Source organism: Equus caballus, chromosome 22 (genome assembly GCF_041296265.1).
Source record: "Equus caballus isolate H_3958 breed thoroughbred chromosome 22, TB-T2T, whole genome shotgun sequence".
Taxonomy (NCBI): Eukaryota; Metazoa; Chordata; class Mammalia; order Perissodactyla; family Equidae; genus Equus; species Equus caballus.
Window position 1 is genome coordinate 40,585,081 of NC_091705.1, and position 17,831 is coordinate 40,602,911.

The 17,831-nt window shown below is 50.6% G+C and overlaps 1 protein-coding gene across 6 annotated transcripts in view; it reads right to left on the reverse strand.

Moving 5' to 3' along the window:
- ATP9A (ATPase phospholipid transporting 9A (putative)) overlaps window positions 1-12,657 on the reverse strand; it is a 127,654-nt gene extending 114,997 nt beyond the window's left edge. The window contains exon 1 of one of the 6 annotated variants that reach the window (XM_023626759.2): window positions 12,272-12,657. In XM_023626759.2, the coding sequence (XP_023482527.1) occupies window positions 12,272-12,297 (26 nt within the window). In that variant the 5' untranslated portion in view covers window positions 12,298-12,657. Of the gene's footprint in view, window positions 1-270; window positions 692-2,393; window positions 2,539-9,380; window positions 10,055-10,935; window positions 11,260-11,426; window positions 11,501-12,271 lie in introns of those variants that run through there. The other 5 variants (XM_023626758.2, XM_023626757.2, XM_023626760.2 and 2 more) reach the window with 5 other exon arrangements.
- Window positions 12,658-17,831: the final 5,174 nt, after the last annotated feature.

The window sequence follows — 17,831 nt, forward strand, 5'->3', positions numbered from 1 at the left end:
CACTCTAAGTACCACCTGGAAATGTGACTACTCTAAACTCCTTAAGCAAAAGGAAACGTCTGGAGACAATGCCCCCCCACCACCACCACGCCCACCAGCACACAGTGCTTTTAGGTCACTCCTGAGGGGTGGGGTTGTTCTGCTCTGGTCCACATGACTTTGCAACATGCTTATTGTGAGCTCTGGAGACTGGACTGTCCAAAGAAAACTGCTAAAGAACTCATCATCCCTTTAAAATAAAGGTTGGTGAATAACACCGAGATACCACACCTGCCAAAACAGCCATGAAGGAAGTGCTTTCTGTATGAGATCGCCAGGGCTGCTACGATAAAATGCCACAGACCAGGGGGCTTAAACACAGACACTTATTTTCCCACAGTTCTGCAGGCTGGGAGCCCATGCCCAAGGTGTCGGCAGGGTTGGCTTCTCCTGAGACCTCTCCCCGCGGTCAGGTGGCCCCTCTCACGCTGTCCCCACATGGCCTCTCAGCCTAGAGTCTCTGCAGGTCCCAGCTGCCTCTTCTCATAAGGACACCAGTCAGACTGGACCAGGGCCCGCCCTGAGGGCCTCATTTAACTCAACCCCCTCTCCAAACACAATCCTGTTAGAGCTTCAACACGTGAACGTGGGGAGGGGTCGACATCAGCCTGTAACACCTCCCAACGCCTCCTCCCCCAGAGCAAGGCTTCCTAGTGACTCAGTCAGAAAGCTGAACTCACAGTTAAGAATGTAGTCAAACAGGAATTTCTCACCCAAGAGGTTTTTCTTCTTTTTTTTTTTTACAGACACAATGAGTCATCTTAAAAGGACAACAAGGGCTGTGCCCACTCTCAGTGCATATTCATCCCACTGGTCTAGTGGTTCCTAACAGGAGCAATTTTGCCCACTCCTCCCTCCCCACAGGGGACACTTGGCAATGCCTAGAGACACTTCTGGTTGTCACCACTCCTGGCATCTAGTGGGGGTGGCCAGGGATGCTGCCTCACATCCACAGTGCAGAGGACAGCCCCACAACAGCGACTTAGTGAACCCCAAATGCCAAGAGCGCCAAGGCTGAGAACCGCCGAGTGGAACCCAGCCAAGCCTGACGTCGCCTGTGTCACGGCAGATGGTCCCGCGGAGGGGGATCCTGCCAGGCCCTGTTCTACGGAGTGGGCACTGCTCACACCTCAGGCTGCTTCCTCCTCCCAGGGGGCAGCCAACTCGCTCTTGGCTGGCATTCGGCAAATGCCACAGGGACCTCGGTGGGAAGGGGCAGGAGCATCCACCTGCCTGTCCACGTCCCACAAGCAGCCCGTCTTTCCCACCGTCCTCCCCCACAACCCCCTCAACTGTGCAGACAACGATAAAAGCAACATTAAAAGCCCCAATCAGGTGGTGAGCACGACGCAGTCTATACAGAAACAGATAAACAATAATGTACACCTGAAATTACACCATGCTATAAACCATTATGACCTCAACAAAGTAACTGGAAAAAAAAATCCCCCATCAACCTGCTAATCTAACCACTGTTTAAAAATCATGTTTTTCATGGATAACTTGGCAAAATAAAAATTTTTTTTAATCTATCAGCACAACCAGATTATCCTTTTTTTTTCCCCCCTTGTAGCAATAAGACTGTATTTTCCGACTGCCAGCACCATTTCATCGTAGGCCATCGCTTCCTAAATGTCACACAGGACTCGGGGCCCAGCTACAAAGCTTGTGACCTATTACCGACTCCACGCCTTTAAGTTGATTCTTTCACTTAAATGTATTCTAAAAGGAAACTTCCTGTCACTATGGCAGAGAGTAAGTATCACCTGCATAAACAGAGAACCCATAAACATAACTGCTAACCTTTCAATGTCTGCCTGGGAGCGAGCTAAAGCGATTTCTAGCGACACTTCCCACAGGCCAGCCTCCGAATACCCGTCCCAATCTTTCAGAGCCACACAAAGAAAACAGACGCTCGCTTAAGAAATCAGCGCCATTCTAACTCTCTAGGAAGAAGTCGCTGATAGAAACATTACAACTAGTCTTTTTCTTTCTAAATTAAAACCAGTGTCCCCTCGCTGTCCTGAGTGAAGCTGGAGGTACTTCATGTCCGTTCCCAAAGGTGGCCATAAAATATGGCCGGCCCTAATTAATTACTTTTATTATCTGCAGCTCAGTAAAGATATGAAAAGGATGTTCTGTTCTGAGACGTAACAGTGAAAAGTCCAAAGATGGATCGATTGTTCAATGCCTTGCTTCCTCCGTCCGATTTGTGGCATGTGTGGCTGGCCGAGGACAAATGGCCGCCCTCTTTCCTTGGGGACCGGCACACAGGGTCCCTTCCCTGGCCTTCCTCAGGGAAGCCCCAGCAAGAACGACTTCTGTACCCACACTCCACCCTTCGGAGTCCCTACCTGGGCTTGTAAGTGCACATCCCCTCGTGTCACTGCCTGTCACTGGCGCAGGCTGGGAGCACCTGGCCTGGTCTGGGTCAGCGCAGGGCCGGGCTCCCAGCAGGGAGCCGTAACAGGAAGTGGACGGCAGCAGTGCAGCGGGGCTGGCCGCAGAGCTCGCAGCGCACTTCCCGATGGGCGGCTGCCAAGCTTTGTTCTGACTGTTCTCATCCAAGAGAGCAAAGAGCTGTTTCTGGGACTCTCTGCTCCGCCACGGAGAAGGGCAGGGCTGGGGTCTCTGGATTTCACCAACCAGCACAATCCGCCCCCTCCTCCCCCTAAACACAGCCCTACACACTGTACACCAAATACCACCTGCATTGTGTCAACGGAAAGACACTGAAAACACACAGACCCCGATGGACAGTCGAACCTCATGATCCGTGGTTTCAGTATCTGCGAATTCACCTGCGATCTAAAGTTTGTAACCTCAAAATCAATACCCCCAGCACTCTCACGGTCATTCATGGACATGCTCAGAGCGCCAAAAAGTCCGAGGCACCCACAGCCCTTCCCAGCCGAGGAGGACGCGGTGGACGCCCTGCCGTCTCGCTTCAGTTCTCACACTGTACGCAAGCATCCTTTTCATGGTCTATTTGGTGCCACGTTTTTCTCATTTTCGTGTTTTGTTAGCAATTCCATTGTTTAAAATGGCCCCCAGCACAGTGCTCACATGCTATCTACTGTCCGCAAGAGCAAGGCTGTGAGGTGCCTTATAAAGAAAACACATGTCAGATAAACTTTCGGGCAGGAGCTGTAGGGCTGTGTGACCAGGAGTTCAATGTTAATGAATCAACCATATATACCTTAAATAAGGTGTCTTCCAACAGAAATATACCTAAAACCAGCTTCTGCACTGTCAGGTGACAAAAATGTGACCCGCGGAGTCCCGGGAAGCTGACACTGCATCTGCCCGAGGAGCGATGACGGTTCAGTGCTGGCGGGGACGTGACAGAACATAACTACTGCCACTGGGAACCCGCTGTGCTATGTCCTGTCTCCACCACATCCACAGAGAAAGGGCATGTTAACAGCACAAATTAGAAACGGCAGCTGCAATAAAAAGTTCTCCGACCTTTCAACTGAATAAACGTATCTGTAGGAAGCACTCCTGACGTTGGCATTGTTTTTCCTGGTTCACGGAAACGGTGAAATCCACATCATTGATGGACCCGCGTCCCTGCAGGGCGCGGAGGGGCCTGCCAGCCCACTGCAGCCCTGTCTCTGCAGACGGGGTGACCCGAAGGCTGAGGGGCTCTGCAGATCTCAGTCCTCTGTGGCCATTTTCTGGCCAGTTCTTACTCAACTAGACCCTCTACGAATTTCTAGAAAGAGGAGGTGTTACCCAGTACAAGAGCCCACCTGCGGCTCGGCCCTGTGCTCTGGACCGTGAGAACAACAACTTCTGGGATCCTCCGAGGGCACACATGCTGCTCAGCATGCCTTATGCCCGACCCCACAGGTGCTCTTCCTATGTCCCCATTTTACAGAAGCAGAAACCGAGGCATAGAAGCGAAAAGATAGTGGCCGGAGTTGTACAAGCAGGAAAACTGGTACACTAACCCAAGCCTGTGTGACTCGGGAATCCAAACTCTTAAGCACAGAGCAACAAAGCCAGCTTTCCGCCCTGGCTATTTAAAATTGCAGTCTACGACATTCTTATGTTTATTCTTACAGCAGTTTTCAAAATGCAATACACCTTAAACAACGGCCACTCCAAATTCTCTATCCTGCAGTCACTTGCCAAAAAAATAACTTATTGTCGCTGGAGGGAAAAACAAACAAATGGAGACAAACCGCACCGAGGGGACCAAGCTGGCCAAACACCATCCAGCCCCCAGCCCCCCACCCCGAGAAGCCCCCCCAGCCCCCCACCCCGAGAAGCCCCCCCAGCCCCCCACCCCGAGAAGCCCTCCCCAGCCCGGGTCTGGAGTCGGACTCACCGGAGTTCTAATTCGTTTCTGCCACTCATTCTTGGCCTCTCTTAATTAACCCTTCTGAGCCTCAGCTTCCTTATCAAGAAGACAAGGATAAAAATTACCAACACGAAAGGGCTGTGGAGCAGCAGGAGGGAGAAAACACCAGTTCAGAGACCAAACACTGCAGATCCAAGATAAATATTAGTCCTCCTCCTCAGTGGTCAGGGAGCGAGGCAACAGGTCAATTTAGGGGCCAACCCTGTGGCACAGTGGTTAAGTCTGCACGCTCTGCTTCAGCAGCCCAGGGTTCACAGGTTCAGATCCCGGGCATGGACCTACACACTGCTCATCAGGCCATGCTGTAGCAGCATCCCTCTACAAAATAGAGGAAGATGGGCACGGTTGTTAGCTCAGGGACAATCTTCCTCAGCAAAAAGAGGAAGATCGGCAACAGACCTTAGTTCAGGGACAATCTTCCTCAGCAAAAAAAAAAAAAAAAAAAAAAGAATGTCAATTTAAATTCTGCACCCTGAAGCCTGAGCCTTGAGATGCTGGGTTCCTTCTAGAGGTTCCAGGGGAGAATCTGTTTCCTGGCCTTTTCCAGGTTCCAGACACTGCCTGCATGCCTCTAGCTGTGGCCCCTTCTCCATCTTCAAGCATCTTCCAGTCTCTCTCTAGCTCTGAGACTTACGCCTCTGCCCCCTCTCTCATGGATGCTTGTGATTACACTGGGCCACCTGGATAATCCAGGACAGTCTCCCCACCTCCAAGTCACTAACTTAATCACATCTGCAAAGTCTCCTTTGCCAAGTAAGGTGACACATTCACAGGTCCAGAGATTAGAATGTGGACATCTTTGGGGATCATTATTCTGCCCACCACACCTTACATGCTGTCACCTCTGGAATGATCCAGATTTCATATTATTTGATTCTTTTCCATTAGATGTTTGACTTCTTGCCTCTTCATTAGTATAGCTTATAAGACTTTTCATATATTTACTAACCCATCAAAAGAAGTCTTCACTAGAATATGTGTCTTGTATTTAAAGATGAAAATTAAGTCATCTCAGAAGCCCAAATACCACCTAAGCTGATGCCCCTCAGCAGAGGGAAAGAGACAAAGGCAGAGAGAGGGGACCCAGGATGTCTTCTCTTTGCCTGTGGCTCCCATCTCCTGACACTCACACCTCAAATTCCTCAGGCAGCCCCGCTCTCGAATCATGCGGTTAAGACATAAGACTTGATTCCACGGACCAGTGAAGATCTCTGAGCCAGGGAGCCACAGAAGCAAAAGCTTAGTAAGCAGTCACTTGAGAATGTCCCACAGACCTCTGCCTGGACCATCCAGAAAAGGTTATCGTCTCCTCGTCCCCAGGGCAGAGGCTTCCTCTCCTTCTTTTATAAACTGGGTCAGCTTCAGGCATTTTTTCTCCCAGCAAGGATTTACTGGGCACCTACTCTGTGCCAGGCTCTGTGTGATGGTGATTAAGTTGTCACCAGCCAGGGCACCATGGTGTTCCCAGCTAAACGATCACACAAGCACGTCAAAATGCAACTGTGCAAGAAAGAAGAGGAGCAGGTGCTCTGAGAGGCTCCAAGAGTGGAATCTGATCTCTAGTCAGGAACACCAGGGAAGGACTCCCTGAGGACATCAGACCCCAGTAAGGCTTAATGGAAGAATGAGCTTTGACTAAATGAAGAGGGAAGAGACGGACGTTCCAGGCAGAGAACAGCATGTGCAAAGGTCCTGCACGTCAAGAGGGAGCCCAGGAGAAGACAGTGAGTGCAAGCCGTGTGGCTGGACAAGGAAGGGGCCAGAGTGTGTTAAGACGAGAATGGCAGGAGGCGGGAGAGACAGCAGTGCTGTCCAACAGCAGCCACTGGCCACATTATCAGGCACTAAAACGTGCCTACTGCCACTAAGGGAGTGAATGTTTAATTTTACTTAATTATTTTAAATCTGAATTTAAATAGCCATGTGAGGCTAGTAACTACCACTCTGGACAGCACCGGGACAGAGCACTGCAGGGCCTCACAGAGATGGCTCGCTAGAGGTCTCTGAGCAGAACATTTCAATGATTAGAACATTCGGTCACGTCTGTGCTGGCTGCAAGGTGGAGCCCTCACTGGATGGTCAACAGCATGGACGCAGGGAGACAAGTGATGACAATCATGATGACGACTGCGGTGGGGGCAATGCTAGAGAAGTGGAGAGATTCCAGAGTGACTCACGGGGCAAACGGGGGAGGTTGGTAAGGGGTTAGCAAGGGAAGATGCGGGCAAAGGCAGCATCCAGAACAATGCCTGGGTTTCAACATTCAGCCACTGAACAGATGCCACACCCATTCTCTGAACTTGGGGACGCCGGAGGAAGGACGTCCAGACTTGTGGTGGGAGCAAGATCAAGAGTCTGGTTTTGGCCAGGTTGAGAGCAGGAGTCAGAAGGAGGACACAAGAACTCGGCTCCCTGAGTAACATGGCCATTAAGCCACGGGTATGGGTGAGCTGAACTCAGACTTCCAAGGGGAAGGAGGTCCAGGACCAAATCTTGATGGTCAGATGGACAACGATGAGGCAGGAGAGCTCGCAACACCGCCGTGGAAGGTACAGCAAAGTCCGACAAACTGTCGCAAAAACCCAAGGCGGACAAGAGAAATGAAAACATATGTCCAAAAAAGTCCTGAATCTTCTTGGCAGTGTTATTTATAATAGCCAAAACAACTGGAAACATTCCAAATGTCCATTTTGATGAATAAATAAAATGTGGTCTATCCATACAATGCAATTCTATTAAGCAACGAAAAGGAACTTCAAAACCATCATGCCCAGTGAAAAAAGGCACACACAAACACAACATATTGTATGACTCCATTGATATGAAATTTCCAGAAAGGGAAAACCTGTGGAAACGAAAAGCACATCAGTGGTTGCCTGGGATTAACCGCAAAAGGGTAAAAGGGAAATTTTGGGGGTAATGGAAATGTTTGGAAGCTGAATTGTGGTGATGGTTGCCCAAACTCTACAAATTTACTTTTTAAAAAGTCAATCAGGGCCAGCCTGGTGGCACGGTGGTTAAGTGCACACGTTCCGCTTCTGGGCGGCCGGGGGTTCGCCGGTTCGGATCCCAGGTGCGGACATGGCACCGCCTGGCAAGCCATGCTATGGCAGGCATCCCACATATAAAGTAGAGGAAGATGGGCATGGATGTTAGCTCAGGGCCAGTCTTCCTCAGCAAAAAGAGGAGGATTGCAGGCAGATGTTAGCTCAGGGCTAATCTTCCTCAAAAAAATAATTAATTAATTAATTAATTAAAAAAAAATGAGGTGGAGTATGTACCTAAATACTCAGCTCTTTCTCAACTCAGTTCATATCCAAAACTTCCTAGTCCAAACACATCAGAAAGCAAAGCATCCTTGTCTATTATGGCCACAAAACTCAGAATTATTATTAAGAGAAGGGGAAGTCTCAGTTCAGCCAGAGCCAAAGCTCCCTGCCTTTCTACGGTATCACACCGGGGCCTCTACATATGCGGATGGACTAATTTATGTACGTAATTATTTTCCTGGATTTGATCAGGAGACAGCAATGAAGTTTTTAATATTTTTAAACTTCCCACCATCAAAGGCCCCCTCCTCTCAAAGGAGCATTGTGGAGACCCCCCAATAGCAAACCTCATGCAAAGACCTAATTATCACTATTAGCTCCAGTAAATACCTAAGGTGGACTGAGCGCCCAGTGTTCTAAACTTCACATAGATTAAGTCTCCAAACAATTCTATGAGGGATATATGATCAGCGTTATTCCCACTTTAAAGATGAAAAACTGAGACCCAGAGATGTGAAGTTATTTTCCCCAGATCACACAGCTAGTAAGTGGTGGAGCCTGGGCTTCAACCCAGCTCCTTAACTCCCGAACCCACACTCCTAACAGCCAACCTCTGCTGTTCACCAAGAAGGGAGCCCCGTTCAGCCAGAGGCAAAGCACACAACATCAGAAAATGGTTTCCAGCAACATGGGGGAAATGCCTGTTTCCTAACAATCCACTGCAATAGTTTTCTCAACATGGGATGTAGTAACTTTCTCAAGAGAGAAGAGAGCGATGGGGCTAACGGGATTCCTCCAGCAGACAGGTCGCCTGTCTCAGCACCATATGCTGAGTGACCCGAGTGTTAATTACACTCTGTCTTCTGGGACTCAAGGCACCTATGTTTTTGGTTGCTTAACCACAAAACCCCCCAAGCATCTTACAGCTTTGAGCCCTTAGGTGAAATGAGTAGACCGGGTTCAAATCCACCCCCTCACACTGACTGTCTCGATGAATCCTCGAGCAAACTATTTAACACCACTGAATCTTAGCTTCTTGTCTGTAAAATGGGAAAATTACTCCCAAAACTCACACAGTCGTTATGAAGGTTAAAACGGGGCCATTTATCTCAAGCACCCAGCAGAGAGCCAGACCCAACACAGGCTCGTTTCTTCTTCCTGTAACTCACTCCATCCCCGTTCCATTTCAAGAAATCTCTCCATCTCTCTGTGCTTCCAAAAGTGTTTCCATACACAAGATTCCCACCTTGACGTGGCTCCTCCTAAAAATTAAACTAAATACAGGAACACAGACGGAAACGCCTGGCACTCCAGATACATGATTTGAATCTGAGTCCAGTAAGTAAGTTAGTTACAAAGTGGCAAATTCTAAGAGGGCTGTGATCCTCCATTCCACCACCAAACAGACATTTTTTTTTAATTGTCTGCACCACTCCCTCTGGACCCCCCATATTAACAGTGCATACATACTTCTATCATGGTAATTATCACTTTTAAACAATTATTAGTAATTTTCTCTCATGCACTGAATCAGAGCTTCTCAACTATGACTGCACACTAAAATCAACTGGGAAGCTTCGAAAAAATAAAATAGATACCCAGGCCCCACCCCAGATTATTTCAAAGGTCTAAAATGAGGCACGGATGTCGTGTAGAAGCTCCCCAGGCGATGCCAATGCACCACCAAGGCCAGGACGCCACACCTGCGCGCAGAGCTTCTGTGAGGCATCTTTGCATTCCCATCGCCCGGCACAGCCTCGGCATGCACTGGGGATCTCCTGATGGTTTATGGCACGCATTAATAATTAGAGTACTTTGGAGTCCACTGACTCCATTAATTCATTACAGTATTTACGGAGGGTGTATATTACAGGCAAGCACTATTCCAGGCACAGGGCGCAGAACTTGTCATTCTCCAGCCTTGAGCAATCAGGATTAAAAACACACAACAACACTGAAGGAAGGCGTGGAGGACTGTCTGTCTTGGGGTCAGAGATCCTGAGTCCAGTCTCCATTTTGCAGCATCTCGCCAGCAGTCCTCAACCTCGCTGAGCTGGTTTCCTCCTCTGTTACTACATCAGTGGGGCCTCCTCACCGGCAGATTCAAGGAAGACAGGGACAAAGACCCCACAAAATGGCAGCTGGCATCCTTCCTTCTTTTTGAATTCCACGGACACCTGATGAAGCCACCCCAGGGACTGACCTTCCCCACCCCCTGCACCAAGCACCTGACGCCGCAATAAGCTGCAGCCACAGGGAAGTGCCCAGAGGAGACAGGACACTAAAGGGTAGGGCGGGTCCGAGGACGCAGCCCCGCCCAGCTGCGTGCTCAGCCTTCGGGAGACTCCAGCCTCACCGGGGCAGCCTAGGAAAATGCACATCTCCAGGTCCCACCTGCCAAGAACGTTGATTGGCGGGTCTGGGCGGGGCCAGGGAATCTGCATTTTAACCAGCTCCCCTCAACCTTGACCCCCAGATAAGTCTGTTGCGGGCGATGCGACAGCCCCTCAAAACCTCAACAGGTCACTATCATCCTCCGAACAGGAAGAGGGCAGGGTGCAAAACAGCAGCCTGTCCTCTCTCCAAGAGAGGGAAAACCCACGCCTAGGCTGCCCTGGGGTCTGCCGCTGCGGGAAGGGCACAGCAGGTGGCAACCTCCGCCCCTGTCAGGGGCCTCCTACCCTCAGATTGTAGGGGCGGGAGAGGTTACCCATCGACCGGTAGGGGCCCCTCCCACCCTCCTGCGGCTGCCGCTTCGGGCCCACCCAGGCCCTGGAGGGGAAGCGGCCGACCTGGGGCCGGGGCCCGGCGGCGCTGCTGGGGACCCCGCGGTGGGTCTGCGGAGGAGGCCGTGCCTCCCCCACCAAAAAGCTGAGCATATCCGCGCTCCCGAGGACTGTCCCACGCGCAGATTGTGATTCTGACCAAATCGTAATCACAACGACAAGCAGTCAGCAGGAAACAATAAAACGGTGAAAAGGCAGGGCCGATTCCGATTCCGCGCGCGTGTAAACAGCGCCGGGGCGGGCCCGGCTTCTCGGGGTTTCTAAAGGGAGGTGGGCAGGGGTGCGAGACAGCCCAAAAGGGACGCGAGCGCGCGGGGGGCCCGGCCCTGGGCCGGCGCTGGAGGAACCCGCCCCCCACCCGCCTCCCCGGCCCGGCCGCGGGCTCATGGCGCCGGGCGCGGCGCGCGGCCAACCTGTCAGGCCCGGCCAGGCCGCCCGAGCGCGGACAAAGGAGGCCGGCCGGCCCGCTCACCCGGCGCGGGGCCTGCTGTCCATCCGCTTCTTCTGGCGCACCGGCTGCAGCGGGATGTTGTCCGTCATGTCGCCCGCGCCGCCCGCCTTGGCCGCCGCGCCCCCCGCGCCGCCTGGGCCGCCGCCCGGTCCGGCCTCCGCGCCGCCGCCCGCCGTCGCCGCGCCGCCCCGGGGGAGGAGGCGGCGGCAGCGGGCGGGCCGGGCCCGCAGCGAGGGGGCGAGCTCGCGAGCGCCGGGCCACGCGCGGAGCCGCCCGCGCGGCCCGACCGACGGACACGGGCGCACCATGGGCCCGGGCTCCGCGCTGCGCCCGCCTGCCACGGGGGGCGGCCGGCCCTGTCCGCGCCGCCGCCGCCGCCGCCGCAGTGTCCCCGCCCCCGGCCCGCGCCGCGCGCCCCCCACGCGCGCCCACCCGGCCACGCGCCCCCCGCCCACGGCCCGCCGTGCGCGCGCGCGCCCGGCCGCCGCCCCCCGCCACCGTCCGACAGTCACCAGCACACAGGCACAGCCGGCCGGGCGCCCCCCATCACGCTACATCCATTCTCTTACATGCACGCCCTTGCACAAACATGCATATTCACACGCAAGCCTGACGCACATACTCTTTCTCACCCGTTCCCTCCTCGCCCACTTACCATCACAATCACACATCTGCAGGCACACACCCGCCATGCCCACTCCCCAAAAACTGCCATTCACAAAGTCACACACACACATCTGCACACACACACGTTGCCATGCTTACTCCTCACTATCTGACATTCACAATCGCACACACACACCTGCACACACGCACCCTGCCATGCTTACTCTGCATCATCTGCCATTCATAGTCACACATCTACACCGTTAGTCACCCTCAGCTACCCACCCTGGATCTCAGGCCTCACACATGTGTGCCCCCCGGGGAATCACAGTGGCAGAGGGACACATGCCCTATCTCACTCTGCTCTCCAGGCTCCCTCACCCACCATCCTTCACCATCACCCACCCTCACTCTCCCACCGGGATGTCTGGGATTCACAATCACACACACACACCTGCTCACCCTCATTCTCACACTCACTCCCTCAACTATCTCTGGGGCTTACACATGTGCCCTCTCAGTCACTCTGACACATTCAGCCACACCGATTCACAATCACACACACACCAACTCCTTCACCCAGCCCCACATCCACACTCACTCACACTCTCCCACAGTGTCTAGGATCCACTAACATTCTGAGGGCCTGATAAAATTTTGAGAACAGAAAGAAAACGAGAAGTGGTGAAGGAAAGAAGGGAGGGAAGTTTAAAATCCTGATGTAATTAAAGAACCTCAAAATGTAACTTACAAGTAATTGCACCTAATATATTTCATATGGGGTCCGGGTGCCTTTTAATCCACTTGCTGTGAGTAAGAGTGGAGCCACCGAGTATCTGTGTCTGGGGGCCCTGGGAGAAGGAAGGTTGATCCCAAACCACGGAGTGTGACTTATCTCATGTCCCGACGATGTCCTCAAGAAAAGAAGCGTGTCATTAGACGCTGCCTCATTGCACCTTTGGAGGGAAAATAGCATTCTTTGGCTAACAGACCTGGTCTGCTCTGCGTTATTTCTCTCCTACACCTAGGACAGTGCTCAGCACGTAGCATGGCACACAGTCAACCCTCAGGAAGTGCTTGTTGAGTGGAGAAATGTAAACACACTGACCCACCAATTATGGCATCAGAGAAGGCCCCACCCTCGCCCACCTGCTCCCCGCACATCCCCCCTCCAACTCCACCCACCTCAGATCAGCTGCAAACCCCAGCCCCTCTCTCCGCTCCAGGTCACAGAGGGTAACAACAGAAAGAGACTGTGACCCTTTAATCCAGGGGCCCACACACAGCTAGGGTTCAATAAATGTGAGCATCAAAACATACACAGAATTCCATGTTTAATCCTCCCAACAGGCCTGCAGCTGTAAATGACAAACCCATCTTACAGGTGAGGAAAGAACTCAGAGTGGCCTGCCCAAAGCCACATGGTTAGGAGGGGACGAGGCTGGGCCCCAGGGCCTGGTCTGTCAGGCTCCAGAGGGCAGGAAAAATGGCCTCCTGTGATCAATGGAATCAGTATGGCGCACTTCCGGGCCCCTCCTTACCCTGACCCAGATGTCGTCTGGCTCCCTCTGTCCCCATGGAGCCCACCTGTGGCCACCTCATCAGACTGTGCCCCCACGTTCTAAAATAGAGTGTAACAACAGAGGCTCCCTGGTCTGAGATCCCCTATCACATCCACCACCTTCCAACTGTAGAACCAGACAACTCACAAACTGCTGGGCCTCAGTTTCCTCATCTGTAAAATGGGGATAGTACTGGCCTCATAGGATAGTTGGAAGGATCAAATGAGTTTATCATATACATAAAGCAATTAGAAAAGTGCCTACACAGAGGAAGCGTTCTGTGAGGGTCATTATTATACGGTTGCTGGAAGAATTCAGGGCAGTGTACTCCTGCACCACATCACAATGGACTGCATAGACGGCACACGGCATACACAACAGTGGTCTCATAAGATGAGTACCACACAGCCTGGGTATGTAGTAGGCTATACCTTCTCGGTTTGTGTAAGTGCACTCAATGACGTTCCCACAACCACAAAGGCAAAGTCACCTAACGATGCATTTCTCAGGACATATCTTGTCATTGAGCGACGCATGGCTGTAATGGGAACATGTAAAGCACGTAGTACACTTAGTATCCAGCATGCCCCGTGGTAAATACCCATCAAAGGGCAGCTGTTACGATTCCTCCTCCTGTGAGTATTATGAGTTTTCCCTAATGAAAGGAAGAACGTCATAGTGTTATCGAATGGGTGTCTCTGGACAAAAGGATTCTAGGTAAATTTTTAAAATATAACAATTAAATTTTTTACTATATTTTTTAGTGGTTTTTCATTTATAGAAAACTTGAGCCGATAGTACAGAGAGCTCCATATACCCACCCATGTCCGCCCCACCCCGTGTCCACCCCACCCCATGTCCACTCCCCACCCCAACCTCAGCCCAGTTTCCCTTATTATTAACATAGCACGTTGGTATGGTACATCTGAGTGGACCTTAGAATTTTCCTTCTTTTTCTTTTGTCTGTAGTATCAACTTTTTCTCTAGTGAACACGCATCACTTTGACAATAATGTTTTTCTTTCAAGAAATAAAGACCAAAGAGCCCCCTCTTAACCTCAGAAAGTGATAACATTTTCAAAGGAAAAGAGAGGGGCGGCTTTTATTGCCTTTGTGTTCTCCACATTTTCTTCAGTGCACTTTTATAATCACTGCAGAAGGCACTTTTTTTTATTTGAGCAAGATTAGCCCTGAGCTAACATCTGCTGCCAATCCTCCTCTTTTTGCTGAGGAAGACTGGCCCTGAGCTATCATCTGTGCCCATCTTCCTCTACTTTATACGTGGGACGCCTGCCACAGCATGGCTTGCCAAGTGGTGTTATGTCTGCACCTGGGATCCGAACCGGTGAACCTCGGGCCACCGAAGCAGAACATGTGACCTTAACCGCTGTGCCACCAAGCCAGCCCCAGAAGGCACTTTTTGAAAGACTCCCTTCTAGCGGGGCAGTCCCTCAGGAAGGGAGGCACATAAAGGCTTTTCCCTCATCTTGAGAGAGATCCAGATGCTTGCCTGAGATAGGAGCGAGGCCCGTGGGGCCTGCAGGAGCAGCGCCAAGGGCCAGGAGAGGAGCAGAGCCGGGCAGTGACGGGATGAGGGGGTAATGCTGGGGTCCCACTCAAGGGGCACAGCATCCCTCTTCCTGGTCCAGCCCTGCCTTCTCCCTGTGGTCCCAGGAATGGTCACTTCAGGGTTCTGCTTTCTAAGGAGCAGCCCCTTTCAGTGGCACTTGACAACCCTCTCGGTCCCACAGGCCCTGGGTGCAGTAAGCTACTGACCCCTGGATGTGTGGAGCAGAAAGGCCTTTGCAGATAAGCCAAACTGGTCCAGTCTCTGCTTTCCAGAAATCAGAGACCTGGAGACCCACAGAGGTCATCCAACCTCGCCGACAGATGGTAGGCCCAGGCCATAATCCATCTTGAGACCCTCAGTACGGCCCGTCATGAAGCCTGATTTTCATAGATCTCCAAGTTGACAGCTGCTGTTTATAGAGAGTTGGAGGTAAGTGGACAAGAAGTCAAGGGCACTAGCAGGGATGAAATGGAGGCAGGAAAAATGGTAACTCAGAGTTAATAAAAATATTTTAGATAAACTCAGGCTGGGGAGAGAAAAAATGAAGTTCTTTTGGTGCCTAAAATCTTCTCTCCGAATAAATTCTCTCCGTAGAGGAGTTTCTCAACCTTGGCACTACTGACATCTGGACTGAATATTTCTTTCTTTCTTTTTTGCTGAGGAAGATTCGCCTTAAGCTAATATCTGTTGTCAGTTTCCTCTATTTTGCATGTGGGTCGCTGCCACAGCATTGGTCCAGGCCCAGGATCCAAAACCATGAACCTGGGCCGCTAAAGCGGAGCCCACTGAACTTAACCACTATGTCACGGGGCTGACCCTTGACTATTTCTTTATTGTGGGGGCTGTCCTGTGCATTGTGGGATGTTTAGCAGCATCCCTGCTCTCTATCCTCACATGCCAGTACCAGCTCCCTCCTCTGCTCTCCTGAGTTGTGACAGACACAGAAATCTTCAGACATTGTGAAATGTCCCCTGGAGGGCAAAATTGTCCCAGGTTGAGACCCACTGGGCTAGAATGTGATGTGAAATAATTTTTAAGCCTCTAGTAAGACTGTGTCTCTAACACTAATCCCGTCCTCCCTACCTCTCTTCTTTTTGGAAAGAAAGAAGTCCTTAAGAGCTTTCCACAAGCAACCACATCTAGCTAGGATTTGACCATATTGTTCTGTTTGTGTGGTACTCTGTTTTTACCTCCAAAAAGACACTAGGGAGTTTAGGGGAAATTCCACAGAACACTGAATCTTTCATTTAATTAATCTTCACTGATAATCTATAATGTTCCAGGCACTGGGGACACAGTTAACAAGACAGACACAATCTCTGCTTCCTAGCGTCCAGAACTCTGCTGGTTCCAGAGAAGGTCCTTGCTCTGCAAGGGGCAAGAAAGATGGTGGATGACCAGCCTAGCACCCTCTTCCAGGTTACCTGTGCCTTTCATTGTCTTTGAGCTATTTTACAACTCATAAGATGTAGAAAACTAAGAATAATACCGATGGTTCTTGCCTATAGAAATGCAAATGAATTTTGTCCAAAGGAATGCAATTGATTATTGCCCTGCGGATATTGACCATGTTTTGAGTCTGTTTGTAAATTCACTTCAACATTCCTGACTGCCTGCAATTTTGAAGTTCTTCCAATTCTTTGAATCAGTTGTAAATCTGTTAATAAAATTTTGGACACATGTTCATTTTATATTTCTAAGAGTCATGATTTTCCCTTTTGGAGTATTCTATTTTAACAGGGTAGACAGAAAATAAACAAGGAAACATTCCACAGAGTGCAGAATGCCACGTGGCGAAGCCAACAGGGTGATGGGAAAGAGATTGTGGTGCTGTTCTCGGTCGTCCTTGCCTGATAAAAATGAAAAGTTGGCAACCCTAAGCATTTCCCTCCTACTTCTCCCCTATTTTTCACAGTGAAAACAATTTCACTGGCCTGTGGAATCCCAAAGATTAGCAATCTTAAATTCCATAAGAGTTTCTTCTTCTCCCCCCTCTGTGGTCTCCGCCATACAAGAAAAAAGATGAGGATAGAATCAGCCTCTGACTGAACAGCTAACTCGGGACATTGAGGGAGTCAGTGAAAATAATTTCTCCCATGAGGATGGCCTGAAAGCCATCAGAGTGGTCAGCAAGCATTAGAAAACAAACAAACAAATGGATTTATGTGAAGTAAACAGAAGGGGAAAAGCTCCTTCAACACCAGGTCCACCTACAGCACTTAGCACCAGATGCTGTGGAAGCTCATTTGTTTCGCTGCTTTTGGTTTAAGGACCCAGTTACCCCATCAGGATAAAACAAACCTTCGGATCCTGGGTTTCAGGCCTTAGTCTGTACAATTCCTTCCAACTTACTTCTTCTTAACTTAAAACAATAGGCTGTTTACAAACGATTGGAGGGTGAGATGCTAGGGGAGAGGACCCGAGCCGGAGAAATGCAAGTCATCTGGGGTGTTCACTCTTCTCCCAGAAAGGTACTTAGGACTTTAAAAGGCAGAGATCGTGCTGCTTCTTTTGAACACATTTGCAAGCTCTTAACACCTCAACTGGGAAGTCCACTTTTGAGAGGTAGATTTACTTCCTTATCCTCATCTTGGCCTAGTCTAACGCTCCATTTTTCTTTTGATACTTAGAAATAGTTGGAATTGGTTACAGCAAAGTGATAAGGACCTGGGGTGTGGCTTTCTTTCTTTTTTTTTTTTTCAGGCCAACGTCTGAATTTTCCTGGGTGCCCAGAGCATACATCCCTAGACAACAGCCATAGTCCCCAAGAGCACTGCTTCTTTGGGCATATTAGGGGATTGTGATAGCTTTGAAGGCCAACCCACTTTCTTTGAACAGAAACGGGCATTTCTACTTATTGTGATCATTTTGCAATGTATACAAACACTGAATCATTCTGCTGTACATGCAGAAGTCAATGCAATGTGGTAACTCCTGCTGAAATACTCAGTTCCTTATGTGACTTGATCTGAAGATGCATGGAAAACTCACCTTAAAAATTACCCCTAACTAGCCCTGTGGCCTAGTGGTTAAGTTCTGCACACTCTGCTTTGGTGGCCCACACCCAGTTCCAGGGCACAGACCTTCACAACTCATTGGTGGCCATGCTCTGGTGGTGACCCACATACAAAATAGAAAAAGATTGGCACAGATGTTAGCTCAGGGTGAATCATCCTCAAG